The 24,282-nt window shown below is 37.0% G+C and overlaps 1 protein-coding gene across 30 annotated transcripts in view; it reads right to left on the bottom strand.

The window, feature by feature from the left end:
- clasp1a (cytoplasmic linker associated protein 1a) overlaps positions 1 to 24,282 on the bottom strand; it is a 66,358-nt gene that overhangs the window by 32,926 nt on the left and 9,150 nt on the right. For 29 of the 30 annotated variants that reach the window (XM_082176582.1, XM_082176607.1, XM_082176584.1 and 26 more), the window contains exons 3-8: positions 9,343 to 9,421; positions 8,760 to 8,863; positions 8,306 to 8,397; positions 7,986 to 8,061; positions 7,661 to 7,758; positions 4,833 to 4,903 (exon numbers count right to left, since the gene is read on the bottom strand). In XM_082176582.1, the coding sequence (XP_082032708.1) occupies positions 4,833 to 4,903; positions 7,661 to 7,758; positions 7,986 to 8,061; positions 8,306 to 8,397; positions 8,760 to 8,863; positions 9,343 to 9,421 (520 nt within the window). Of the gene's footprint in view, positions 1 to 1,613; positions 1,784 to 4,832; positions 4,904 to 7,660; positions 7,759 to 7,985; positions 8,062 to 8,305; positions 8,398 to 8,759; positions 8,864 to 9,342; positions 9,422 to 24,282 lie in introns of those variants that run through there. The other variant, XM_082176598.1, reaches the window with a different exon arrangement.

Here is a 24,282-nt window from a genome sequence, read left to right as displayed (position 1 = left end):
TTGAAACTGAACTGGCCTTAATCTCCCCGCCACTGAAGGTTTGAATTTGAGAAATGTGTCATTTCAGATGGAAAAGGAAAGGAGGATATAATCTTTTCTGCATGACCTGCCAACTTTGAACAAAGAGCTTCCCCCAGCTCCTAAATCGATTTTTCACATACGACTGAAGACAAACTACGTTTTAATCCTGAAATATTGTCATTTGTTTACCACACAAACATGGGCTGCGTATAGACCCATGAAAACACCTGTCAAAAATCTGTGTTGTTTGTATTGCCAAGTGACAACAGTACCCACCACTGTGAGAGATGACAACTTTCTTTAGCTGCTGACTGGACAGAGACGATGACACAGCATAACATGTCAGAGTGACTTTGAGAACAAAAAGCTCATAACCCAAGCGACATGTTTACATAACAGTGCTGTAGGACATGAACACACACACACACAAATGCCCTGATCCATTAATCTCACTCTCAAACTCTGCTTCTGGGCCCAATATCAACTGTATAATGTACTGTATTTAAAGAAGATATACCTTTCTCATCACTTGAGAAACGGCACTTGTGACAAGGCATCCTAGACATCACTACTACAATAAGACACGTGCAACTCATAACCTGTTCTCACAGGTGCCGACAGCTCTATGTTGAACAGTATGTGCACATTGCTGAAGGTGAACAAATGAAGTATTGTGTTCTGAACAGAACACAAGTGCTCGATCTGTTGCATCACTGTGTATTCAGAGGGGAAAGGAAACATGCTGTCAGTTGATATTAAAATAAGATCAGGGAGTGTTATCAGTGGATTCTGCTATAAAACAATCTGCTGATCACTTTTTTTAAAGTAAACTTGAAATCTTTTACACAACTTCCTGGTCTTTTATTGTGCATGAATCGATAGTAAATGTTATTGCAAAGGCAAAAATAAGCATTTGCATTATTTTTTGGCTAGTATCATAAAGGCAGGGAAAAAAATAATGTTAACCACAGCCAAACAGCTATTTGGGCATTATTTTAGGCTAATGTTGTAAGTAAAAATGCAACACTCTGCTATGAGACGTTAAAAAAAAAAGAGAGATACATGATGCAACAGCCATAGAAATCCATCTGATGCATAGGACAATATTAAAAAAGCACAAATAAAATAGCAGTCACTAGAAAAACACTTGAGTAGTCAAAATGAGCAAATCCACATCAGTAATGCAGCTATATTTAGCTAATACAATGCAACAAAAAGTAAAGAGACAAGTTGTAACAGACTGCATAAACCACATAAAATTAAACTAATTTAGAAGCGAGATGTCTTCTTGAGTTTTCGAAAAAAGGCAAGTCTAGTTTATGCATATCTGAATCCATGAAAATCTAAAAGAGATGTTTTATTCTTCCAAAATGACAACATCTATCTATGGATACACTGCCTTTCCATTTAAAAAAAACAGGCGCAAAACAATATTCAGAACTCAGAAATATGAATATCTCCGAAGCGTTAAACACAGATAAACATGCCATCCCCTTGGCAGAACAGCAGCTGGAGGTTTAAGGCTGCTAGTGCCCAGCATGTCTTTTATTCGTCCTTCACATTAAAGCCGCCATTTCCATTCCAATCCTTACCTTCTCCGGTTGTCATAGAGCAAGCGTCTCTTCAATTCACACAGACACTGCAAACACAACAAAGCTCTAGCAGTCTCTCTCTGGTCTCCGCCTCTCCCTCCCTTCCCTTCCTGCTGCTGTGGTCTTATGACTTCACCAAAGACAAAAGCCACCAACTCTTTTAAATAAAGGACTTAGAAAACATTTCCCCTGTAAAGACTGAATGTCATATATACATACAGTGGATCTGCGGCTGTTTGCTTGTCCTTTACAGCTCCTCAATCTATGAGTTTATGTTCACTGATCTTAAAACATCTTCCTTACACCAACTAAACTCCCGGCACAGGAAAGACACTCCGGATTCTCTGGCCCTCACACAACAGATTTACTCAAAATATTAGCAGTGCAAATGAAAGACATTTCCTATTATATAATGCTATAAATATTTGTGCAGAGACTGCACTTTTTTTAAAGAGTTTTTAAGCGCTGCATCTACAAGAAGAAAATAGTGTTAAATATGTCAGTGGCATTTAATAATTGTAATTTATTAATTTGTTTATTATTTTAATTTTCAAATAATATTATTAAATAAATTAAAATTAAAATTCAAGTCAATACCAATGCCCCAACGACTGAATATATATAAATTAAGAATTGATTAAAATGGACAGTTTTAAGTGATGATGAACTGATTATGAACTCATGTAGATCAATCAAACTTATCAACTCTAACGGCATTTGCGTTAAAGTTTAAATTACAGTTGCTGTAATATACTAGGTCAATGCTAAAGTCAGAAGACTAACCTGAAGATAGGCGTTTAGTAAACTTATAGTTGCCAAATAAAATAAAAACATTAAATAATTTTGTGTGAATAGCCCTATACATTTTAAATTACAACACCAATGCGAAGCAGTAAAAATAGCCAAAATACCTCCAATTAAACTTTTGGTAACCAGACAGAAACCAGCATTACGTGCACTCCTTTGATTAAGGCTTCTCTTCACAGCGCATCTAGATCAGTGTTTTCCAAAAGAACACTTGTATCACGAGTCATCATTTGTAAAACGCTCACAGTTCCAACAAGGTTCATGAAAAATTGCTTTATATGGAGAAGTGTGAACTCAGGATCACATCAAAGCTTTTCAATTTCAAAATCAGTGTGACATTATTCCATTAAATAAAACAGAATTCAGAAAGGGATTAAAGCGAATCCCTTTGAATCTGAATGAATATCATATTTTCTTAAAGAAAATGCAGCATACTTCAAGAAGAGTATTGCTCTTTATTTTTTTTTAGGTTTAATTCTAAAGCTGACACTTATCCTAAAAATTAAGATTGATCCATGTTTTCTCTCAATACATTACCTTTGCCTGGTTTCACTGGCAGTTCAATGATATTTACAAACTAAACTAAGAATCGAAGAGACGATCACCCTAGTAAGCAGACGTTTACATTTCGGTGAAACCACAAAAAAATCCTTATACTACAGATGCTGTTTTCAACCACTCACTGAAATGCAAAACCAGTACAAATCCTGCAATATAATGTGCAATGGGCTGCAGGGGAGGAAAGAGGAATATTTGCATATTTAAAGCCAGTGACGTGAGAAAGCAAATTGTTCATGCAGCCGACAAAAAATATAAAAGAATCAGAAACGCATCAGATTTCAGTTCTTTTTTTATCATCACTGCAATACATATTTTGTTATTTTGATTAGATAATCATTCTAAAATATTCTAAAATAGAAGCAAATAAAGTGAGAGACTATACATGTAATATACATTTATCTAATTTCAGTGCTCTGGCCTTTGCATAGATATTTAAAGATGGCCATCTTTACGCATGACTGTTTGGATTTATATGGAATGGTAACACTTTACAATAAGATTCCATTTGTTACATTAACTAAGGTTAATAACTGCTGTAGAAGTATTGTTCAATGTGTGTACTTTTTGTTTCAGTTTGAATGCATGTCTTTTATTTACTTCTATAATTTGTATATTCATATTTAAATATTTATTTCATTTAGCACATTTTCATGGTTTTGTAATAAAGTTCAGCACTGTTTGACTTAGTGTTGTTTGTTTTTTATCCATTTTAAAAATTATCGGTTGATTAATCAGTTATCGGCAAGTCAGTCCAAACTAGTTATAAGTAAACTCCATAATGGTCGACCACTATTAAACAGTACTTATATTATTCAGAAAAAAAAGTCAATCTATTTCATTTAGCTTGTGTGGGTATTACATTGACCATACTGTAGTAGTTTTCTGTTGTGATGCTTTGAAAATATTTCGGCGGCCTCCAAGTCCAAAATTAATCTTTGATAATTTGATGTAACAATACCTGCCATTCTGCAGTATCGGATAGCCGGCTGCTTTAAAACACTCCCTTGAGTGTTTGTGCAAGTGCTCTGTAAACTATTTTATATCTAAGGTTCCATCAATAGGTTTCTATTGCAGGCAGCGTTAAGCAATGTAGCTAATTACAGACATACCGGTAACTGTTGAGCGTGTGAATGCAATGGCCAATCAGATGTGCTAAAGCTAGTCAGAATCCGCTCAACACAGCTGAGTGTTTGTTCAGTTCACATGGGTAGGGTACTTTGTACTGTGTGTGTGATGACTGTGCCCATCCGCCACCACCGAAGACCATTTCTGACTTCGGAAAAACCCTGAATATACAGCAGGGTTTATAGGATTCATGAGTTGATTAAAAGCAAAAAAATAATTAAGTAATAAAAATGTAAAAATGAAAAAAAAATGTATTGGCTCTCCAGTGCGTTCATGTTTTCACACACAGACTTACGACCTTGAGGTACTGAACAGAAGAGATGAACCAAAGATTTTTATGTCAAAGAAGGTGGAGCATCAGAGCACACCTACCTATTAAGTAATCACCACGGACCAATAGTAGTTCGAAAGCGTTTACCTGTCAGAGCGAACTTTTTCGTAAATTTTGCTTTGGCAAGCTGTTTCGAACTCCCGAAACGAACACAAAACGAACTTCGTTTTGGCCTGATTTTGTTATAAATGACATCACACCAGTTCATTCTTGGATTTCGCTTGAAGTATATTGGAGGTTTACAAATCAGTGACTTATGAGGTTCCATTTCATTTAGGATGATGTAGGGAGTAGAACTAGGTTTTAGAAACAACCAGGGTAAACATCCCCGCTATGCTGTTTAAAAGCCTTTTTGGACTTTGAATTCTTGGAATTTCCAAATATAAAGCTCCTACCTGAACCTGATGAGGGGATCATGTTCCCGGATCTTTGGACTTCATCAAATCTGCTGAAAATTACATTCAACCTGTAAAAAAAAGAATAAATCCAAAGTTAAACATTGCTCAGTTACAGGAAAAACAACAACTCCTAGAAATGCAAGTTTTCCAATATGACCCTCACTGTACACAACACATTCCTCAGAAACAGGTGTTGCAAATCTAACAGGAAACAGTCTCAGCAAGCAGAGTAAATGTCTATGAAATGGAAATACCTTTCATTTGGTCACTCCCTTTGTCCTAAAGTAACTCCTGACTACACTACACTACTACTTTAACTATTAGCTATAGACATAATGATATGATGACCTAACTCATAAAATATGGACAACAGACAATAAATATCTGGTTGCTTAACATGTCGGGTCAGGCGGCCTAAATGGGAGGTTCAAGGCCAGAACAAGCGACAATGAGGACCAGACTTTTTGCCGTTAGCCGCAAGTCGAGACTGGCTGTGATGTAACAATTGATGTGACACGTTTCAGCAAGGATGGTTTTGTGATCCTGTCAGTGTAATGCAGGCTTTGCGCCAACTATATTTGACCTTACAGCAAACCTGCAAGTCCAGAAGTAAGTGTAATCCATGTGCTAAGAGGTTAGCCAATCATAACAGAGGTCAATTATACATTTTAAAGGTATAGTAGCTAAAACAAAATCTTGCTTAAGGGTTAAAGAGATGGTTTTGTTCAATAATACTATTATTAAATGAAAGAAAACATCATTAGTAGATCTCGGGAAAAATAAAAATGGTTTCAATTATGGTATGACTTCTTTAATGAAGCAACAATTTTGGAAACGCATGTGAAACCGAACAATGTAGTGCTGCTTCCTAAAACTCCTCCCACTGCGCATTCACAGAGCTGAGGATGTTGTCTTCCTGTAATACCCTCTGAGAATCCTTTATCCTGAACATTCCTCTCAGAAGACTCTCTGTGGGAGTCAGAGGCAGATCCCCAGAGCATCAAAGCTGATTCATGTTCTTTTGCCATGCTGAATCTGGACGGGCTGACACATCTCTGCCTTAGAGTGTGGCAAAGAATCAGTTTAGCTTCAAAATAGAGCTGGGCAATAAATTGAATATCCAAAATATTAATTATCTGCAGTGATATTTGCTGGTGATAAAAAATAAGCAACATTGTGAATATTGTGATGATGTTTATGTTAAAAACTCCAACTGGCAAAGTCATTAAATTCCAACTAGGACAAGTGAGTAAAGCCTTGTAACATTAATGTTTAAGAGGGTGTTGTTCCCAACAATCATGCTGTTAGGATTTAATTTTTAAATTAAGGCATGACAACGACTGACAAATGCAAACATTTAATCCTACAAGTCCATCATTTCTGCTTTACCAAGTGTTCCAAAACAGAATTTTGAATTGCAAATGAGATGGGATGCCCTTTATGCAATTTGAGAGAAGTGGAAGTGTTGCTTGCTAAACCCTTCTTTACAATAGTGTTCAAAAGAGATTTCTTCCTCTATTAACTGCATCCAAGCAAACTGACTGTGTGCCTCTAAATTAAGCTGAGAAGATTTGAATTTCACAGAGACATTCATGGCAGTCTATGAAAAAAAACAGCAGCGCTGAAAAAACGTCAGACTGTCAGTGTGCTTAAGACTCAAAAAGTTCGGCTTGATTTATGCTAAATGTGGGTTTTAGCGAGAAAGCAACGAGGTTTTGATTCTTTCATAGAACCCTCCAAGGGCCATTTTAGTTTTGTGGTTATCATTTATAGAAACAGGATTTGATATAGACCCAAAGAATTTAGGCACAGATGCGCATGAAGCCAGCTGAGAGTGCAGCATGGAATGATATTAATCTAATAAATCAAATGTAATGAGCACAGTTCTCTGAAATTGAAAAAAATCCGCATTAGCTTAAAATATTTTAGTTTGACCCAAATGATTGTGTTAATGAGATTTGGTGAACTAATTCAAAGGTACTGGAGTTGCAGTACACGTAGTTCGGCCAGGATGCTCACAAGCTAGTTGCCGGTTTGACTTTGTGTCCGAAGTCACAGCAAACTGTTTTCCCCAGGCATGTTCCAAATGAGCCCTGCCTTTAAAGTCTTCAAACTATAACCACTGAGAAGATCACAGAAACAGATGCCTGCACGTTCCCTGGAGACATGGACGGAGTTTAAGGGGGAGGGACACCTAACAGATGTTACAACCAAATTCAGACCACAAGCAAATGCTGGCATGCCTTCCTCCTCTCTGTGCACTCAACTTCAGTCAGTTCTTGCTGTGGAGTATTTTGGGTTATTGGGTATGCTTTCGCTTGCAGACTCAAACCTATAGAGCTGTTCTGAATGCTAGCTGTAAGGAAGTTTAAGCTGAATGATATAGTGTGCTATGAGCACATCATGTTAGTCGCTAAGAGCATATTAGTATCAAGTTAGATGGTAGGGCCTGATTCTGGGTCCGGAGGGAAATTAACATCTAATGACCTGTATGAAGAGCCACTTTACCCCCTTAAGTGAATACAAATCATTACAGTACTACTAATAGAGACATAAATGTTTTCACTCTGTTTAGAAACACTTACTAATTGGGAAAAACATCTGTCTAGATCTATCAATGCCTGATAGAAGTATATAAACAGATGCAGCTTATATCTAGAGGGGAAAAAGACCTCCAAATCATACAGATGAGTCTAGAATTAGACAGAAATGACCATCTGAATTAGAAAAGATTGGAAGTGTCCTAAATACTCTAATAGTGTAGATGTAAAGCTGATCCATTGTCTGTGAATTGGTACCAAAAAAGGAAAAAAGGAAGAGCTTACCTTGATTGCGGCAGTCCTTTTTTGCTAAGGTCAATCCTAACCTTCTCTCCAACATGTCTGTATATTTCCACAAGGCAGCTCATGGCCGCATCCCGAACCTGGGGAGATAATTGGATCTTATTTATTTGATTTAATCAGAATTTATTTGATCAAAACAAATGTACATTATCCTATTTCTTGCAACTGCATATTAGAAACCACCACAAGAGGTCACTATAGGTTTGTGTAATGTTGTTAACATCATCTATTGTTCTGTAAAAAAAGCCATGTCATGCCGATTAATGTTGAATCTTAAAATGTATTCGATTACAACAAATGTGCATACCTGACTTGTAGGATCTCCGAGTAGATTACATATATGTGGTACAATTTTGCTCAGAGTCAAGCCTTGGGCACCGTATCTGAAAAACAGAAGTGATGGTGAACGGGAGGGCAGCATTAGTGCATCATGGGGGTTGAGGTATCTTTGCCAAGTCCAGCTTTAATGGCTTATCCTAGAAGAATGTGCAGCTACATTTTAATTTTACCAACTTAATATCTCTATTCAGCAGACAAAAATCAACAACAAGTGCAAACTGTCAATGTGAGCTGCGTTTAAAATGAATGAAACTACAACATCCAGACAGAGAGAACAATGCAACTTACGTGCTCAGAGTTGAAATGAGACAGAGACAGACTCCCTCTCTGGTCCGGTTGTTTTTGTGTTTGAAACCCCCCAACATTCTGTCCCATATGTACTGTAAAGACAATCTGAATTTAATACTTTCAATGTAATACAATTAAATGGCATCTAATCTTATTAAGAGACATCCCACCAGCCTTTTCATGAAGCAAAGCGTTCAATTCATTAACTAAATTAAATTAAAACACCACAAAGGTGTCTCGCAAGAGTACTTTTAAATGGAGGAGGTTGTTCTCTCTTTACATTACAAATATTGTTCAGGCTGTAATAACACTGTAACATAAAGACATAATACACAGATGTATGTTTGCAGCCATAATGCACTTTATTCAGGAAAGCACAACAGGACTCAGCTTGAGAATGGCGAACATCCAGGAATTTATATTTAAGGCTAAATAAAGACAAAAACCAAACTACCTGAGGTGAAGCTGATTGCTCCATGATCTTCAGCAGCAGGATTTGATCTTGGTCTCTGACTTGATCTTTGGCATCGCCCAACCGATCTATCAAGCTGGGTAAAACTGGAGATGGAGAAAATAAAAATTAAAGATAATAGGGATGTGCAAGTATATTTCCATTATTGATTTACTAACTTATTAACTAGTTGGTCTTAAGGAAGCTTCAAATAATTAGAGACTGGAGAAGATTCAGATTATGTAATAATGGGAAGTCAGAAGTCTGAAAGTGATTGTCTTGGAATTCATTGATGAATGCAGTGAATTTGTTACAAAAGTGATGTTTGATGACAGCAGATGAAATTTAAGAAGCAACTTCTAAAACTGTTTCAGTGAATGCTGACAGTTCCAGCACTTAAAGCACAGCACTCTGTCAGCACACTGAAATCTTCATTTGTCCCCTTTAAAGCAAAAATAATGATATAAATAAATCTTAAGTTTCTTTACTATATTCTGCTATATAAACTAACATGAAGGCCTTATTTCTTGTGGTAATCAAATCTGAAATCTGAATTTTTATACACATTAGATTTGAGCAATCCTACCTGTACCAACATGGTGCCGAAATCGGTCCTGTAATCTTGTCACTAAGGCAGATAGTAGGTCAATTCCCAACAAAGCCAACTGAAGATGGAAAAAAACATTAGATCAAACAGAGAAAAATACATTTAAATCTGAATATTATTACAATACAAGCTCAATTAACATACAATGTTACAATATCATTGTCAATTCAAAGCATCACAAAGAAAAGAAAAAGGAAACAAGAATGTACAATTAATTAAATGACCCCACCTCCCAACAGTCTGAATGAGTAGATCAAAGGATTATGGGTAACAAACTAGACAGAGTCTGAATGAGCAATGCAGCAAACTATGCGTTATAGAAAAACATCCTAAATTTCAGATGAATCCAAAATAATATACTTCCAAAGTACTCCAAGTATGGCTATACTAGTATTAGAATTATTACACTTTAACATATTACTCTAAAAGTTGTATGTAAATATGATACTTCAAACTGAATTCAGAAACACATACTAGTTTACTACTATTTTACAATACATTTCTATGGCAGAAGTAGTAAGAGTAGTAGAACTAGTCAGAAATGTGGTTACGAATTCAGCAATAGCGTCTGAATGAGTAGTGCAAAGGATTCTTATAGAAAAGGATAGGTAAATCCCAAACATCTCATTTATGTTACTCCTTTCTCAACCTTTCATGACAATACCATCAGCGTTCCTTTCCAGTAAAGTAATACTAAACATGTTTCCTTGCAATGGTCAACAATTTGGTTTCATTTTTTATTCAGGGAGAAGATTGTCAAAAATCAACTGGACTGCATACGTCACACCCAAAACCTTAACTTTCCTTGTTATGGGGTTGAGACTTGAGAACTGTTCAATGACCGTCATATCAACACAATCAAAATTTTCTGACTTCTTAAAGTCAGATAATGGTGCAATTTTTGGCACCCCTCTACTATGTCAAATGAAAATGTAAAACCTAAATCCAAACACAAGACAAGTTTCAGTATAGTGTGGGACTACTTGTATTGTCTTACCATTGGAAAATAAGGGGAGTGTATGGGAAACCGGTTTGAAAACAGTCATTATTTTAGTAATTTACTTCAATGTGTAATTTCACTTTTGAAGTTTATCTCATGTCATTTGTTTAGTCTTGCCCTCTCGATTTATGTATTTAAGCAGCTAGGCTTGACTAGATGTACTATATCTAACAAAGTCTTAATCCTTTGTTCTCACCCATACAGAAAATGACTGCAATCATGCTAATGACACCACTGAAATAAAGGACTGAAACACAGACAAATCACGTCAGCTGAGGTGGAGAGTATGAAATGCCTTAGAGGAGGTTTAGAAAAGGCAAGTCGTATCATGAGGCGCAGGGTAGCTCACAGCTGATTTCTTTAGCCCTATTCACACGGGATAAGTATTACCTGGTGACCTCTAGTCATTTGTAATAATTGCAGAGGTTGTCTGTGAACTTAACCCCGTGCGAATCGGCCATGTCTGTAATTTGTAAAGTAAAAATTCCCCCGCAAATGACCTAGGCCTACCATATTCTGCCGAACACCCAGGTCCTGTGATAATATTAGTCCCGTGCGAATCGGCATCTCTGTGATTTGGCAGGGTCGTTTATAATTTTTTCAAGGTTTTTGTTTCCTGTGCGCTTTTTTATCCATCTTTCGCGAAGAAAAGATGAATAAAAGTGTTTTGATAGTATGGAGTTTGGAGTGTTTTGATAGCATTTTGGGCGCTGGGTCATACGATACAACTATACAATTTTAGAAAGAGAAAGCTGAAAACCATCAGAAGAGCAAAAACAAAAAGAATGATTAGATGGAGATGAATGACATGTGGTAAGGAACATTCTTCCGCCGTTTATGATATATCATACAGCTAGACCTATAATTACGACAAGACATTTCCAAGCAAAAGCCTGTTGACATCATATCCGGGAGATAAGTCAGTAAATTTGAGTAAAATCACAGGCTTCGCTTATCCCATGCGAATGCGCCAAATTTCTAAATCACACGAGGCCCCCAGATAATACTAATCCAGTGCGAATAGGGCTTTTGTTGTCCTTTTTGCATACTAACATTTGCATAACCCACAGATATAAACAGATTTAGCCACTTCCAACTTTCATAAATATCATTCAAAATTTCGGGTCAGTATGTAGGCCTAAGCCTTTTTTAAAGAAGGAGGAGGAGGCGGCGGCATTAATACTTTTATTCGGCAAGTATGCATTAAATTGATCAAAAGATTTCTATTTCAAATAAATACTTTCTATTCATCAAAGAACCCTGAAAAAAAAAAAGCAGCATTTTAAGCAGCACAACTGTTTTTAACATTTGATGAACTGTGTACATAACATACACACATAACATGCATACATATATATACGGGTAAATATGTATATGCTTTAAAGTTTTAGAATGCAAAATGAAACCGCAATCTTCACTTGCTAAAAGATAAAGCACATTAACAAAACAACATCAGCAGATCTGAATGCAAGGCAAGGCTTAGAGGGGAGCTGGGCTTCTTTCTACCTGATGAAAAGATTCCAGGAGGTTATGAAGATCTGACCACACCCACTATTTAACCGAGCACCTCCCACTCCCCACAGAGAGACAGATGGATCGTAAGCCTGCCTGCTCCCAATGTGCAACATAAACCATCTTCTCACCAGCGACCTGCTTCAGACCGTCTTAGGCTGCCAAATTTAAACATACCCCATCCCGCTATTTATATCTCTCCTATCCACCACAGTCAAAGAAAGGAGCCAAGGACTATTGTTTTCCTTGCTGAGCTTTTGTTTCATCTCTCTGTGCCTTATTTTGCTCCATTCCTTCCTCGGTTTCCTTCTTAACTGCTGATAGGAAATACACAGGAGCGTGATCGATCATTCCCGTTTCTGCTCTAGGCTCAAATCAATACCAAAATAAAATCTTACGTAAGTCTACAGGGGCTCCGTCACACCTGGTGAGACAAACGGCGGATAACAGGAGAGAGGAGGTTGCATCTGTCAGAACACACTAACGAGAGATTTGTTTCACAGACATGTGCTCATTCCCCGGTTTCGCCGAATACAACAATGTGCATTGCCTTGCTGATCAGCCCAACACCACCTGTACATCCCTCACTATGAAAGGGGTGCTCAACCTTGTTTGGTACATGGCCCATTTTTAAAGGGCTGATCACATAATGTAATACCTTCATCACATAATTATGTTATACACTTTAGAATGTAACTGATGGCAAAATACATTTTAATTTGACAACAATTTCATTACTATTGACTTTTCTTGCATCTTGCACCCTGAAAGCATAACTCATTCTGCCTGAATATCTAACTTGGATTAATATTTGTTTCTGATGGAAACAAATGTTCTGAATTGAGTTAACCATTGCACATGGTTTGTTATAGCCTCCCTTTTTATGGTAATATTTTAAAAGCTAATGACAAACTGCATTTTTGATACACTACTGTTTCAAAGGTTTGAAGTCAGGAATATTTTAGGGACTTAAAGAGATAGTTCACCCTAAAATGAAAAATTAAGTAAAAATATGAAAATGCAATATAGTGCATACATTTAGCATTTAAATAAATCAGTCATGCTTTTATGACAGCCACCATTTAAATGTTATTATAAAAAAATTAGTAGAATAATTATGTCATTAAAAATGTATTATTAAAACATGATAATAAAAAAAAAAACTTCCTTATGAGTAATTTACATGTAAATGGCCTACAAATCAGTTAATTTCAACCTTTAGTACTATAGTAATGTACCAACTGACTCCCTGTACAGTTTACAGCATTAGTTGAGAGATATTTTTTTTCCTTGAGGAAATTTCCCATATAGTATCAAATAGGCCCCAATTAATCGATACTGAATCGAATAGTGAAATTTGTGGCAATGCCCAGCTCTAGTAAAAACAGTAATATTGTGATTGTCATTTGATCAATTTAGGCTAATGGCATCCTTACTAAATAAAATATAAAAATATGAATATAAATAATTTCTACAAAAAAAGATTCCAGATTGATGTAGCTGGTAAAATAAGCTTGTAAAAGCTGAACTCAAGTTAACTTTGTTTCATTGCCAACTATCGATAATTATGTCAACTTGAATCAAATATCTAGATTTGCTTCTATGCAGGATTTGTTCATTGATGTTAGCTTTGTAAGTATTCTCTGTGATTTTCCATGAGTCAGGAAGAACAGCTGGGATGGAGTCAACAGGCCCAGACATAGACGCAAGAAATCAACATAAACCTGCTCTCTATGTCATGGGCCATTATTATTATTATTATTATTATTATTATTATTATCATCATTATCATCATCATACCTGCAACTGCACTACCACCAATATAAAGTAATAGGTGTGCATTCTGCATTAGCTTTGTATTTTAGAGGGATTGTGAGTTCAAAGGCTTTTTATTAGATAAGGTGGTCTCAGGTCAGTGTTTGAGGGATTCAAGGCCATCTGTAATATAAGACTAATGTTGCACCACAGCTGTTCTCAAGCAGTAGAGTGGCTTCCTGAGTCACTGATAAAAAGGCCCGAGGGACGGCAGGTCCCGCTAAGAGTAGTCTCACTAGTCTGAAAAGAGAAAACGCCAATGATAATGCAGGATAAATAGAAAGTCATAACACCGAAGCAGCAAAGCAGAAGAAACACGCATCACCAGACGCTTTTCCTGCGTGAATTTCTCTTGAGAAATAATTGAAATGAGAAGCCTGGATCATTCTACGCAATATAAATGCCTCCCACTACACTTTTGTTATTTCTGTTTATGACTAGTATTGGCTCTGCTATCAAAGCACAGTGACGTTCTCTGAGATGAGAGCATGTTTCGCTGCTCACAAGAGTTCACAAGAGTGCTGCCAAATAACTCCAAATCACACACACATTATAATAACCATAAAAGTAGTCCACTCCATGCAGCGTGTGTGCTATATTTCGAAGCCATATGATAGCTTTGTGTGAGGTAAAAAAACTGAAATTAAAAGTAATTATTTACTTCACTTTCCCTAAAAACTAAAGAGAGATCATTAGCTAAATCAGGACAGGGTTTCCCAAATGGAGGTTTGAGGGGGAACTGCAACGGTTCTTGAGTTGATGAAAAGCAAATAATTAGTTAAATCATAAAAAATTTATATACAGGACTGCAAAAATGTTCAACATAAAATTAAGTCACCTTCTATATTTATATAGCACTTTGTTTGTACAATAGATTTTTTCAAAGCAGTTTTACGGTGATGACAGGAAAATTATGCATTTCGGCTGTCAGTTCAGTGTTGATTCAGTTCCATTGTAAATTCATCAATTATTAAATTAGTTCATTTCATCGATATTCTTAGTGTGATTTTCAAACTGCAAAAGGTTGCGATTTAGTCTAATGCACTGCATGTTTCAGAGTGAAGCATGGCTCTGTGTTCTTTTACACACAAGCAGCTTATAATCCTCAGTTCGCAGTAAATGCTGCTCCACATGAACTCCATTTGTGCATATTGCTTACAGTGTGCATTTGTGAACTCGATGTGCAGCAGTATCGCTTTATTTTATCACTGTATTAAAGGGTTAGTTCACCCAAAAATGAACATTCTATCCTTAATTATTCAATCTCATGTCATTCCAATCCAAACCTGTCAACTTTTGTTCATCTTCGGAACACAAATGAAGATAATTTTAATCAAATCTGAGAGCTTTCAGGCCCTCCACTGACACCCTACGCAACTACCACTTTCAAGCCCCAGAAAGGTAGTAAAGACATCATTAAAGTAATCCATGTGACTCCACTGGTTTAGCCTCAAGTTTATGAAGCAATGCAAGTGCTTTGTTTGCGCAAACAAACATAGATACCACTTTACTTACAAAATATTAATCTCCAATGCGAGTTCACAAGAGCACCACAACACATGCTTGTTGTGGTGTTACACGAGAGCAGATTCATATTTTGTAAATAAAGTGGTAAATGGCACAATCAAAGCACTTGCGTTTTAGTAGTAACGTCTACTACACAATGACTTAAAGGTCATTGAACAGTCTTTCAACAAAACGAAAGCTTGAGGGTTTAACATTGAAAAGTGAAGAATTTGAGAAATTAGGCTACAACCTGTAGCGTAAAAAATATTTATTACAATGATCAATTTTTATTTTATTTTATTACAATAGTAATATACTTTCAATTTCAGGGGGTACTTTTATTTTTTTTAAAGTCAAGGCTAGATCCATGTAAGCTGTTGGACCAAATATAGCATCTCTAATAGACTACGTTTACATGCTGTCAAATATCGGGTTATGGTCGGGTTAAGGTCACTATTTGGGTTTCTGAAACATTCGGAATAACCCGTTTACATGCGTGAGTAGAGAGAGTTACTCCTGTATACATGGAATTTGTAATCAATTGGCAATATCCCGATGTAAACGGCGACGCACGGTTAGCGTCTGGACGTACGGACAACGTTAAGACGCAATGTGCGTCATTTCCGATTCTTCTTCCTGTATCCAAAGGCAACAACAACAGCAGCAGCACGCGGGTAATGAATAGTTCGGGGCAGATAGCGATCGCCTTTGTTTGCGCTTTCCTCCTCGCTCCAAAAGTGTGGTGCTGTGCTGCGTCTCGCTATGTTTACCTATACTTGTTTACTTCCGGTATACTGCACGCGGGTTTTTGTATGCGCCGTCTATACTCAAAATACCAAGATTCCTTGCGAACAGAACATGCGCAGAACACAGATCAATGTTCCTTTTGATGGGGATATGCCGATACGCGTTTACATGACCAAATATTCGGGTTAGAAAAGGGGTACCCCAGGGATAATATCCGGGTTTTTAAAAACCGGGATATGAGCATATCCGGGTTTTTTACCGGTGTTTACATGGCCGTGCGCGACCGGGTTATTGCTAATATCCCGGTTTTGAACGGGTTATTGGCTGCATGTAAACGTAGTCATAGATGATATTGGCTATGGCTAGGTATTAAAAACACATAAGGGGAGCAGTTAAGATCTTCAGAGAGCTCATGGGACTGATTACTGCAGGCATGATCTCGATCAAAACAACATGCACAAGCCACGAGCCGAACCTAAGCTGGCCTACATCAAAACACAAATCACTGCAACCTAACAAGGACCTGTTTACTGTTTGACAAGGGTTGAAAAGTTATACAAGAAAGCACAACCAACAAGCTACTGAACAATAATAGTGTAAGTAAACGAATTAAAATTTCAAATGTGAACGAGGCAAATTTGTGTGACCTGCATGACCACTATTAATAAGCATCCGTATTTTAACATGCATGAATTCGAGAAAGCTCATCACTGCTGCCCTGATCTCAACCCCATCACCTTGCTTTTTATGTAAGAGAGAGAACACACAGCGCTGTCCAGACACAGACTGTCCTCACAGAGATCAATGCGGTTCACTGAGCTCAGAACTCTCTACAGGCTGTTTAAAAACCTTCATCCAGATTGCTGGAGACAACAACCCTCTTGTGCACAGCATTGAGCACACTTTCCACTGTGAAATGGAAAAAAACATTACTTTTTAAATCTCATTACATGTTGATAATAACATAAACATTAAAGCTTTTCAAATGAACCAGTCCTACAGCACACTAGTAATGGCGTCAGTAAGACACTGTGCTCATAAAACAGCACATTTTCAGAAAACAAAAACAACTCCTGCAAAAACACCCTGAGGGAAAGAAGAAACTTCATTTTCTGAACATTAACCCCTTACAAAGTACTATGGTGGTACCATGGGACAGTGACTGTATCAGATGGTACACTGATTTCATGGTCCTAAATAATTAGGCTATATAATCATTTCACATTACTTCAAGGTATTTTTTTTAAAAAGACGACAATGGTACTACCCTGTTACTTTTTTTGTTAATTTGTAAAAAGACACTCAAAATTGACCTTAAGCAGTGGTGACCACAGAAAAAGGAAAATTAATTACTATAAATTAAATAATAATAATAACGAATAATATCAACAAAATCAGGGATGCATAATATATCTCTAACATATTAGACAATATATCAGAATTTTGTTATATAGGCCCTACAGGACATTTAATTGTGAATGTCCTGATATTCTAAATTTAGATTTACCATCTAATTTAGATTTAACATTATCTAGCATTGACAGAACATGAATCTTTAACAACATTTATACTTTAATAATAACCAGTTTTAAATGTAATCTTTAGCAAATCTCAAAATGCATTATGTTGTGATGCCCAAGTTGAAGTTCACTTTAGTAGTTTTTATAAAATAGCGCTATAAATCAGTCAATGTTGCTGTGCAAGTAGACAGACAAAAGCCATCAAAAGTCAAGCAGTATCAACTAGGTCTATGACAACCCTAGCATTTCCTTTTTCCTCACAATAACATGCCACACAAGCCTACACTTAGTGGTCAGAGGAAACTTTCCAACTACTTAGAATATCCACTCAAGAATGTCCTTGGGGCGAAGCGGGGGCCGTCCTGACACAGCGAGAGAGGAATGTGGACAAACCTTGCCAACAAAACGAGAACCTGACGGAGGCAGAACAACTACAGCTGATATCCAGCAAAGAGCAGTTCCTCTTATCAAATATACACATGCAGCTTTGATGACAGCAGGTGCTGACCAGTGCAGGAAATCTGAAGTCGGCTGAGTGTGCACGAGTGTAGCGTGAGCCAAAGGCAACTTTCTCTAATCCATCAAATTGCTGGGGTGTCCAAAGCCAGTGTGTGTGGTCTGTTACAGTATTGGTAAAAAGGCAAGAAATGTAAGCAAGTGTGATTCCATTTTTAGATTCACTCTCTAAATAAGACAAATTGTAAGACTCCAGCAGTGTGAGAGAGGGGGTGGATCAGTGAAAGACTTTGGATACATGTGTAAATGTCAATTATATATAGTCTATTAAAAAAAAACATGTCTTCTTGACGCTCTCTCACTTCCAAGTCATGAGGCAAGAAGAGAGTGAAACTAGACTAAACGTAAAGAACAGACAAAAAGCTATATTCTAAAAACTGTACAATTTTCTAATTTTATAGTGTAATGCAGAATTGAATTAAGCATGCCTTTTTAAATGTATTAGAAACTGGATGCAGAATAGTTAGAATTAGAGCTAAAAGAAGTTCAAGTAACAAAAAGATTAATAGTTTTTTGAAAGAAAATCTTATTAATATAATCTTATTTATATCTAAAATGTTTACAACTGTACACATACATCAATTGATGAATCCTGGGGTGTTTCAGGTCTTTCAACATCATGTACCCTCCTCTATATTAGGGGTTGAACAACCTTAGATCTATTGAAGTAGATAGTTATGCGACTAGTCAAGTCGACGTTGACTAATCGCTGATGACATCATTAATAAAAACACAAGAAATGGGATGCTTTGCAAGTTGCAACATGCCCTGATTTGCAACTAGAGGCTGAAGTTTATGAACAAACTTTGATGTTGGCTTGAGAAGCCTAAAGCTCGAGCAGAGGCTCGACCTCGAGTTGCCTTGTGCACAGCTGCAGCATGTCAGAGTCAGACCACTACCCACAAGGCTATTGCTCCTACATAAGAGCTTATTGTTATCAGTCATTTTGTCTATGGGTCATAATATTTCTAACAGATTTTGTCTTGTTCTAAATCAGATACAGATAAAGTAGTACGATTACATTTATTTGAATGCATAAGTGAGAGTGATTGCATGTGTGAATTAATCCTAGTAGTGTCTGTGCAGCATCTCATAGCGAAGCTGTGGGTTTTAGTTACTTCAAAAAACTTTTCCGTTTTTAAGCTTTTTTTTATTGATGAATCACAGGACAGTTCCTGGATGTTTCTGTGTGCGTGCGATCTGCATGTGATGTGTGAGCTACTGTCTGTGTTACAATCTAGCAGCACATTAGTTTGGAACAGCGATTAACTTGCCTGTACAATAAACGGTTTCAAACCTGCATTCATCCAATCAATATTGAGTATCTAGGGTATGTTCATAGAGGGTATAAACCACAGACTGTAAAAAAAAAGATGAACAACGCCCCTTCATTCCATTGGTGAAAAGTGAAGCCGCCAAAGTTCTAATATGGCGCTGACATCTTGCGCAGATTTGGGACCTGCTTCTGTGCAGTAGTGAGCAGGAAGTAAAGCCGCGATATCAAGGTCCCACCCTCATGCCCACAGAAACGGTTAATACAAAATTAATTTACTGTGTGAAATAAACAGTTATGGACATGTAGAAATTAAAGTTGAAACTCCAATCTCCTCCCGAAAATCCCCCAAAAAGTCTATTGGTGCCTCAGTGACTACTTCATTTAGAGAAGCTGTCAATCATGACATCACATTCCCATTTTTATAGCATCAGATATATCTATATCTAACCAGTTAGATTTAACGCAGTAAATTAGAACAGTCTGGGAGTCTTCTGTCTGTTGTCTTCAGAAAGGCAGCTTCAGAAAATTGTTAGTGCCAAAAATCACATGATTAGCGACTAGTCAACATCAAGCAAAATATCATGGCAGAGCATTAAAGTCGACTAGTCTGTGCAACCACTAGGAATATACAAAATGTGTGTCACCCAGCCCTGCTTCTAAACTAGCTAAAATCAAAACAAAATTATTTTCAAATTGAATGGGCGAGACGCTGTTCATAAATTTCAACAGAAGGCAGATCTATACCGTATGCTGTTCAACAAGGCGTCCCCTAGGAAAACACAAAGATGATCAGGTTCTCTTATAACAGGTCTAACATAATAATGTATGAACCAATACTCTAAAACAAATCAAGAAAAACAAAAAAGGAGGATTTACTAGTAATAACAAACACAGAACTCCGTGTTCATCACTGAGAGGCACTGGAAGTGTTTTGGTGATTTGTGCTGTTGAAGGGCAGCTGAGTTAACAGCTCTTGACACTCCCTCCCCTCACGTCTACATCAGCACCTCTGCCATCCTCTCCATCTACCTGCTGAACTAAAATAAGACTGACAGGGAGATGTCTGCATGAACAACAAAGACGTGCGTTATCCTCAGCGATCAGATCAACTGTATGGAAGGCTGAACTCTATATGGGAGTGAAGTTCAGCTCTATTTCCTTCATAAGCCTGGATGAGCTGATATGGCTCGTTGTCTTTTAATACGGGCTGTTTGCGATATACCATACCATGATCCTGACTACCATAGTACTGGGAAGATGCGGTTTCACAACAATTTAAGCAACTAAATAAGCAAAAAGGTAGATCTAAAATGTAAAACTTCATTTAACAATTGTAATTTCTACATACATTCTCACTATACGTTCCTCTAGGTTTTCTGTAACTCTTCAGAAGGCGAAATTCAACAACCTGTTTTTGAAGTGTCTCTAAAAACCACTGAACTTTAGACAGAATTAACAAGAACAACAAACACAAAGAACGCCTGAGACAACTTTCTGTCTTTCAACACAAACAGTCTATTGTTTTCAGTAATGCGTAAAACACTGACAAATTTACAGAATTTGGCAGAGTGAAAAATCGCTGCGCTACATAAGTGAAAGGCTAAATCTATTAGTCAATCTATTAGCAAGAGTGTGTTTCATGGTTCGTAAAGTGAGTGAGGGCAGATGAGTGGAGTGGAGTGGAGGGTGGGCAACTGTACAAGGCAACGGTGTATATAGTGTAAGTATACGCTTATAATGTGTTCTGTTTAACAAGTAGGCCTTGATGGTTCAACATCAGTTTCAGATTCTGAAAGCAAACCAATGGAGGTCTGTGAGTAGGTTTAATGTGGCTATTCAGCACCAACAGACTTCATTAGACTTCATAAAGGGATGCATTGATAGAACACAATGGCAGAAAAGAGACAGAGACACACAGAGTAGAGTGATAGAGAGTAAGGAATAGAACAAAGAAAATGCAAAGCATTTTTTTAGAAATCCACCACAAACAATCTGGTAGGATTTCAAAAGGCCAAACAATCTTTATCAACATAAAATCTGCTGAAACAGAATATAAAAAAGGCACAAATGGTATCTGCGGAAGCGTTCCAAATCTGCACAGAGCTTTCTGTGAGCACTAATTCTGTGTGGGCCTGCCAATAGTATATTTGCTATTGACAAATGTGAATTTCTGGCCCTGGCAGGAGAATTTTAGACTATGGGATGACACCTTAACTCTACCACCCACTAAACACTAAACCCTCTTTTATGTATACGAGTAAAAAAAATCTGCTAAATGCAACAAATCATGTAAAAATGTATAATCTTTTATTGTAATATTAAAGGTACAATATAGGGCTGGGACAACGCGTCGAGGTCATCGATGACGTCGACGCAAAAAATACGTCGACGCAAAATATGCGCATCGATTCGTCGACCTGTTTTTATTTCTCCAAAAAACGTTTGCAAAACGTTTACCTTATGTGCGCTGAATATACGCGATGGCCGGATCAACATTCTGTCCAACGTTATATAACCAATCCAGGGGTTTTTCTGCATTGATCTTCTTTTTGGCGGCTGTCAAAGCCTTATTTGATCGGTGAGTGATGTAGAATAGAATGACTGCTGGGGCGCGTACGAGAGAGAGCCCCGGCCGCGCGCGCGCACTCCTCAAACAACACGAGCGCTGCTTGCTCTCTCTCTCCCTCGTGCATATTAATCAAAATCATTAAACACGATAGAAAAAGGGCGAAACACCAAAGTTTCACGCGCGCTCGCGCACTCACAGTCTTCAAACTACACGAGCGCTGTCTTGCTCTCTCTCTCCCTCGTGCATATTAACCAAAATCATTAGACACGATAGAAAAAGGGCGGAACACCAAAGTTTCACGTGGAGCATTCGGAGATTTTTTTTTTCTCCATGACAGGCTGCTGGCTCCCACTATTAATTTTTATTTATTTTTTTTGTTGGAAAAGCACTCTCTGTATTAGCTTAAAGCCCTCAAGTTTACATTGGTTACTGTATTCTTTCAGTTGCTCTAAACAAGTATTTTGGGTGACCTTTTTTATTTTTTTATTGAATGCTAGTCATCAAGTTGTTGTTATTTTCATCTGAAAGAACTTTTTTTCAGTAAGCTATGTGTTTTCAAGGCTTTAAGGTTTTATTGAATGCTATCTCTGACTAAGAATGCATTACTTTGCACTTGTATAGTCTTATTTTGTCATTTTAAGAGCAATAAACATATTGCAATGTTAAGGAATTCATGTTTTTTCATTCAGATATGTAAATCAACATGTATAAATTGTTAGTAGTCAATTAATGGGGAGATAATCGATAATCGAATCGAAATCGAATCGGTCTGAAAAATTAATCGTTAGATTAATCGATGCATCGAAAAAATAATCGCTAGATTAATCGTTTAAAAAATAATCGTTTATCCCAGCCCTAGTACAATATGTACGATTTTTGTAATAAAATATCCAAAAATTACTTGCACATGCAGTGTGATATATTTCCTGCAGTTGTGTACTTACAATATCCCAAAAGTTCCCAAAGATTTTTAATTTCAGAGAAATTCCAAAAAACGTAATACCCGCGTTATCCCTGGTTTCCGCTTGTACTGCCATAGTAACCATGGCGACAGACGTGGACAACTGCGTTACGTCTAGCAGCACGCTCACGCTGTTGTAGTTTCGTTCAAACATTATGGACCATGGCAAGCAGACTTTGGGACAAAAGGAGAAATAAAACTAGGATCAATATCGGCGTGGCGCTTTCGAGATACCGAGAGCTCCACATCCGCGACTACCTTCGACTTGACGATGATATCTGTCTCTCATTTTCTGATTAATTGCCTTCATCTTTTAAACAACTGAGAAGATAGTGTCAAACTACATTTTATAAAACTCACCAGTCAAGTTTATAATATTATATTACACCAGTCACCAGCATATGAGAGTCAAATTGGACGACTACAGGGACTCATCTCAAGATCTCTCATTTAACAGTTCATCTATTGGCAAAATTCTGAGGGGAAAAAAAGTGCCTTTAAAAGGTAAAGGTAAATTGTAAAAGACACTGTTTGCATACATAAGAGAAGAAATAACATTCACCCAAACCTTGCTTATATAATAACTAACCACCATGAAAAACGAGAAAATTTGCACAATTAGGCACAATGAACTCTACATACAACTAAGTGGTTATACATCAGTAACATGATCTGCAGATCATAACTGTATTTTTTTCTAATTTTCCAACACAAAAACAAACAATGGCACTGTTGGCTCATGATGAGTTATTATTATCTCATACAAGCACATGCAAAGGCCTATTCAGAGTACAGAAGCCACTCATTCAGTAAGAATGACAAAAGCACAAGGCCGGAGATGGGTTACATAAAAAGAAAGCTCTATTTCCCCCACAATTTAGTAAGGCAATACATCCGTACACAAACCCACAGGCTGCTTTCTTCATGCTCAAGCAGTGGAACAGTACATCTAATGCAGTGGAATTGAAAAGAATCAAACACGGGAAAAACTGCACATTTGGGATGTTGTTCACTTGTTGCAATAAAAAGCAAAATAAAATGCATAAAAATAAAATCTAAATACTGTAAAAAAAATAAAAAAAATACACCATTTTTTTTAACAAAACAACTAAACAAATATATATACACTGCCAGTGGGTGGTGATGGATAGGTTCACACACACTCTGACTCAATACTAGAACAAACAGAAAAAGTCCTGCACATTGTCATAACTTGCAAATCTTTATTCAATTACCATGTTTAAAACAACAGGTTAATGTCTGAAGAAGGTCTTTAACTCAAATGTTTAAGAAAATATTTTATCAATTCAAATCTATTGGCAATTATAGAGATTTACTTTAGACCTTGACAATAATGCAACACGGTAGAAGATAAAACGATGTACTAAACTCTCTAATGATTTAAGCAATAAATATTTGAGAGGTTAAAAAGACTGCGGGAGTCTAAGGAGAGAGGAGAAGAGAGGGCAACAGCTGGGCAGAGAGACAGAGGTGGAA

The sequence above is a fragment of the Leuciscus leuciscus genome (assembly GCF_965113295.1).
Source record: "Leuciscus leuciscus genome assembly, chromosome: 7".
Classification (NCBI taxonomy): Eukaryota; Metazoa; Chordata; class Actinopteri; order Cypriniformes; family Leuciscidae; genus Leuciscus; species Leuciscus leuciscus.
Note: the sequence above shows the minus strand (reverse complement) of the source record. Positions and strands in the feature narration are given on the sequence as shown.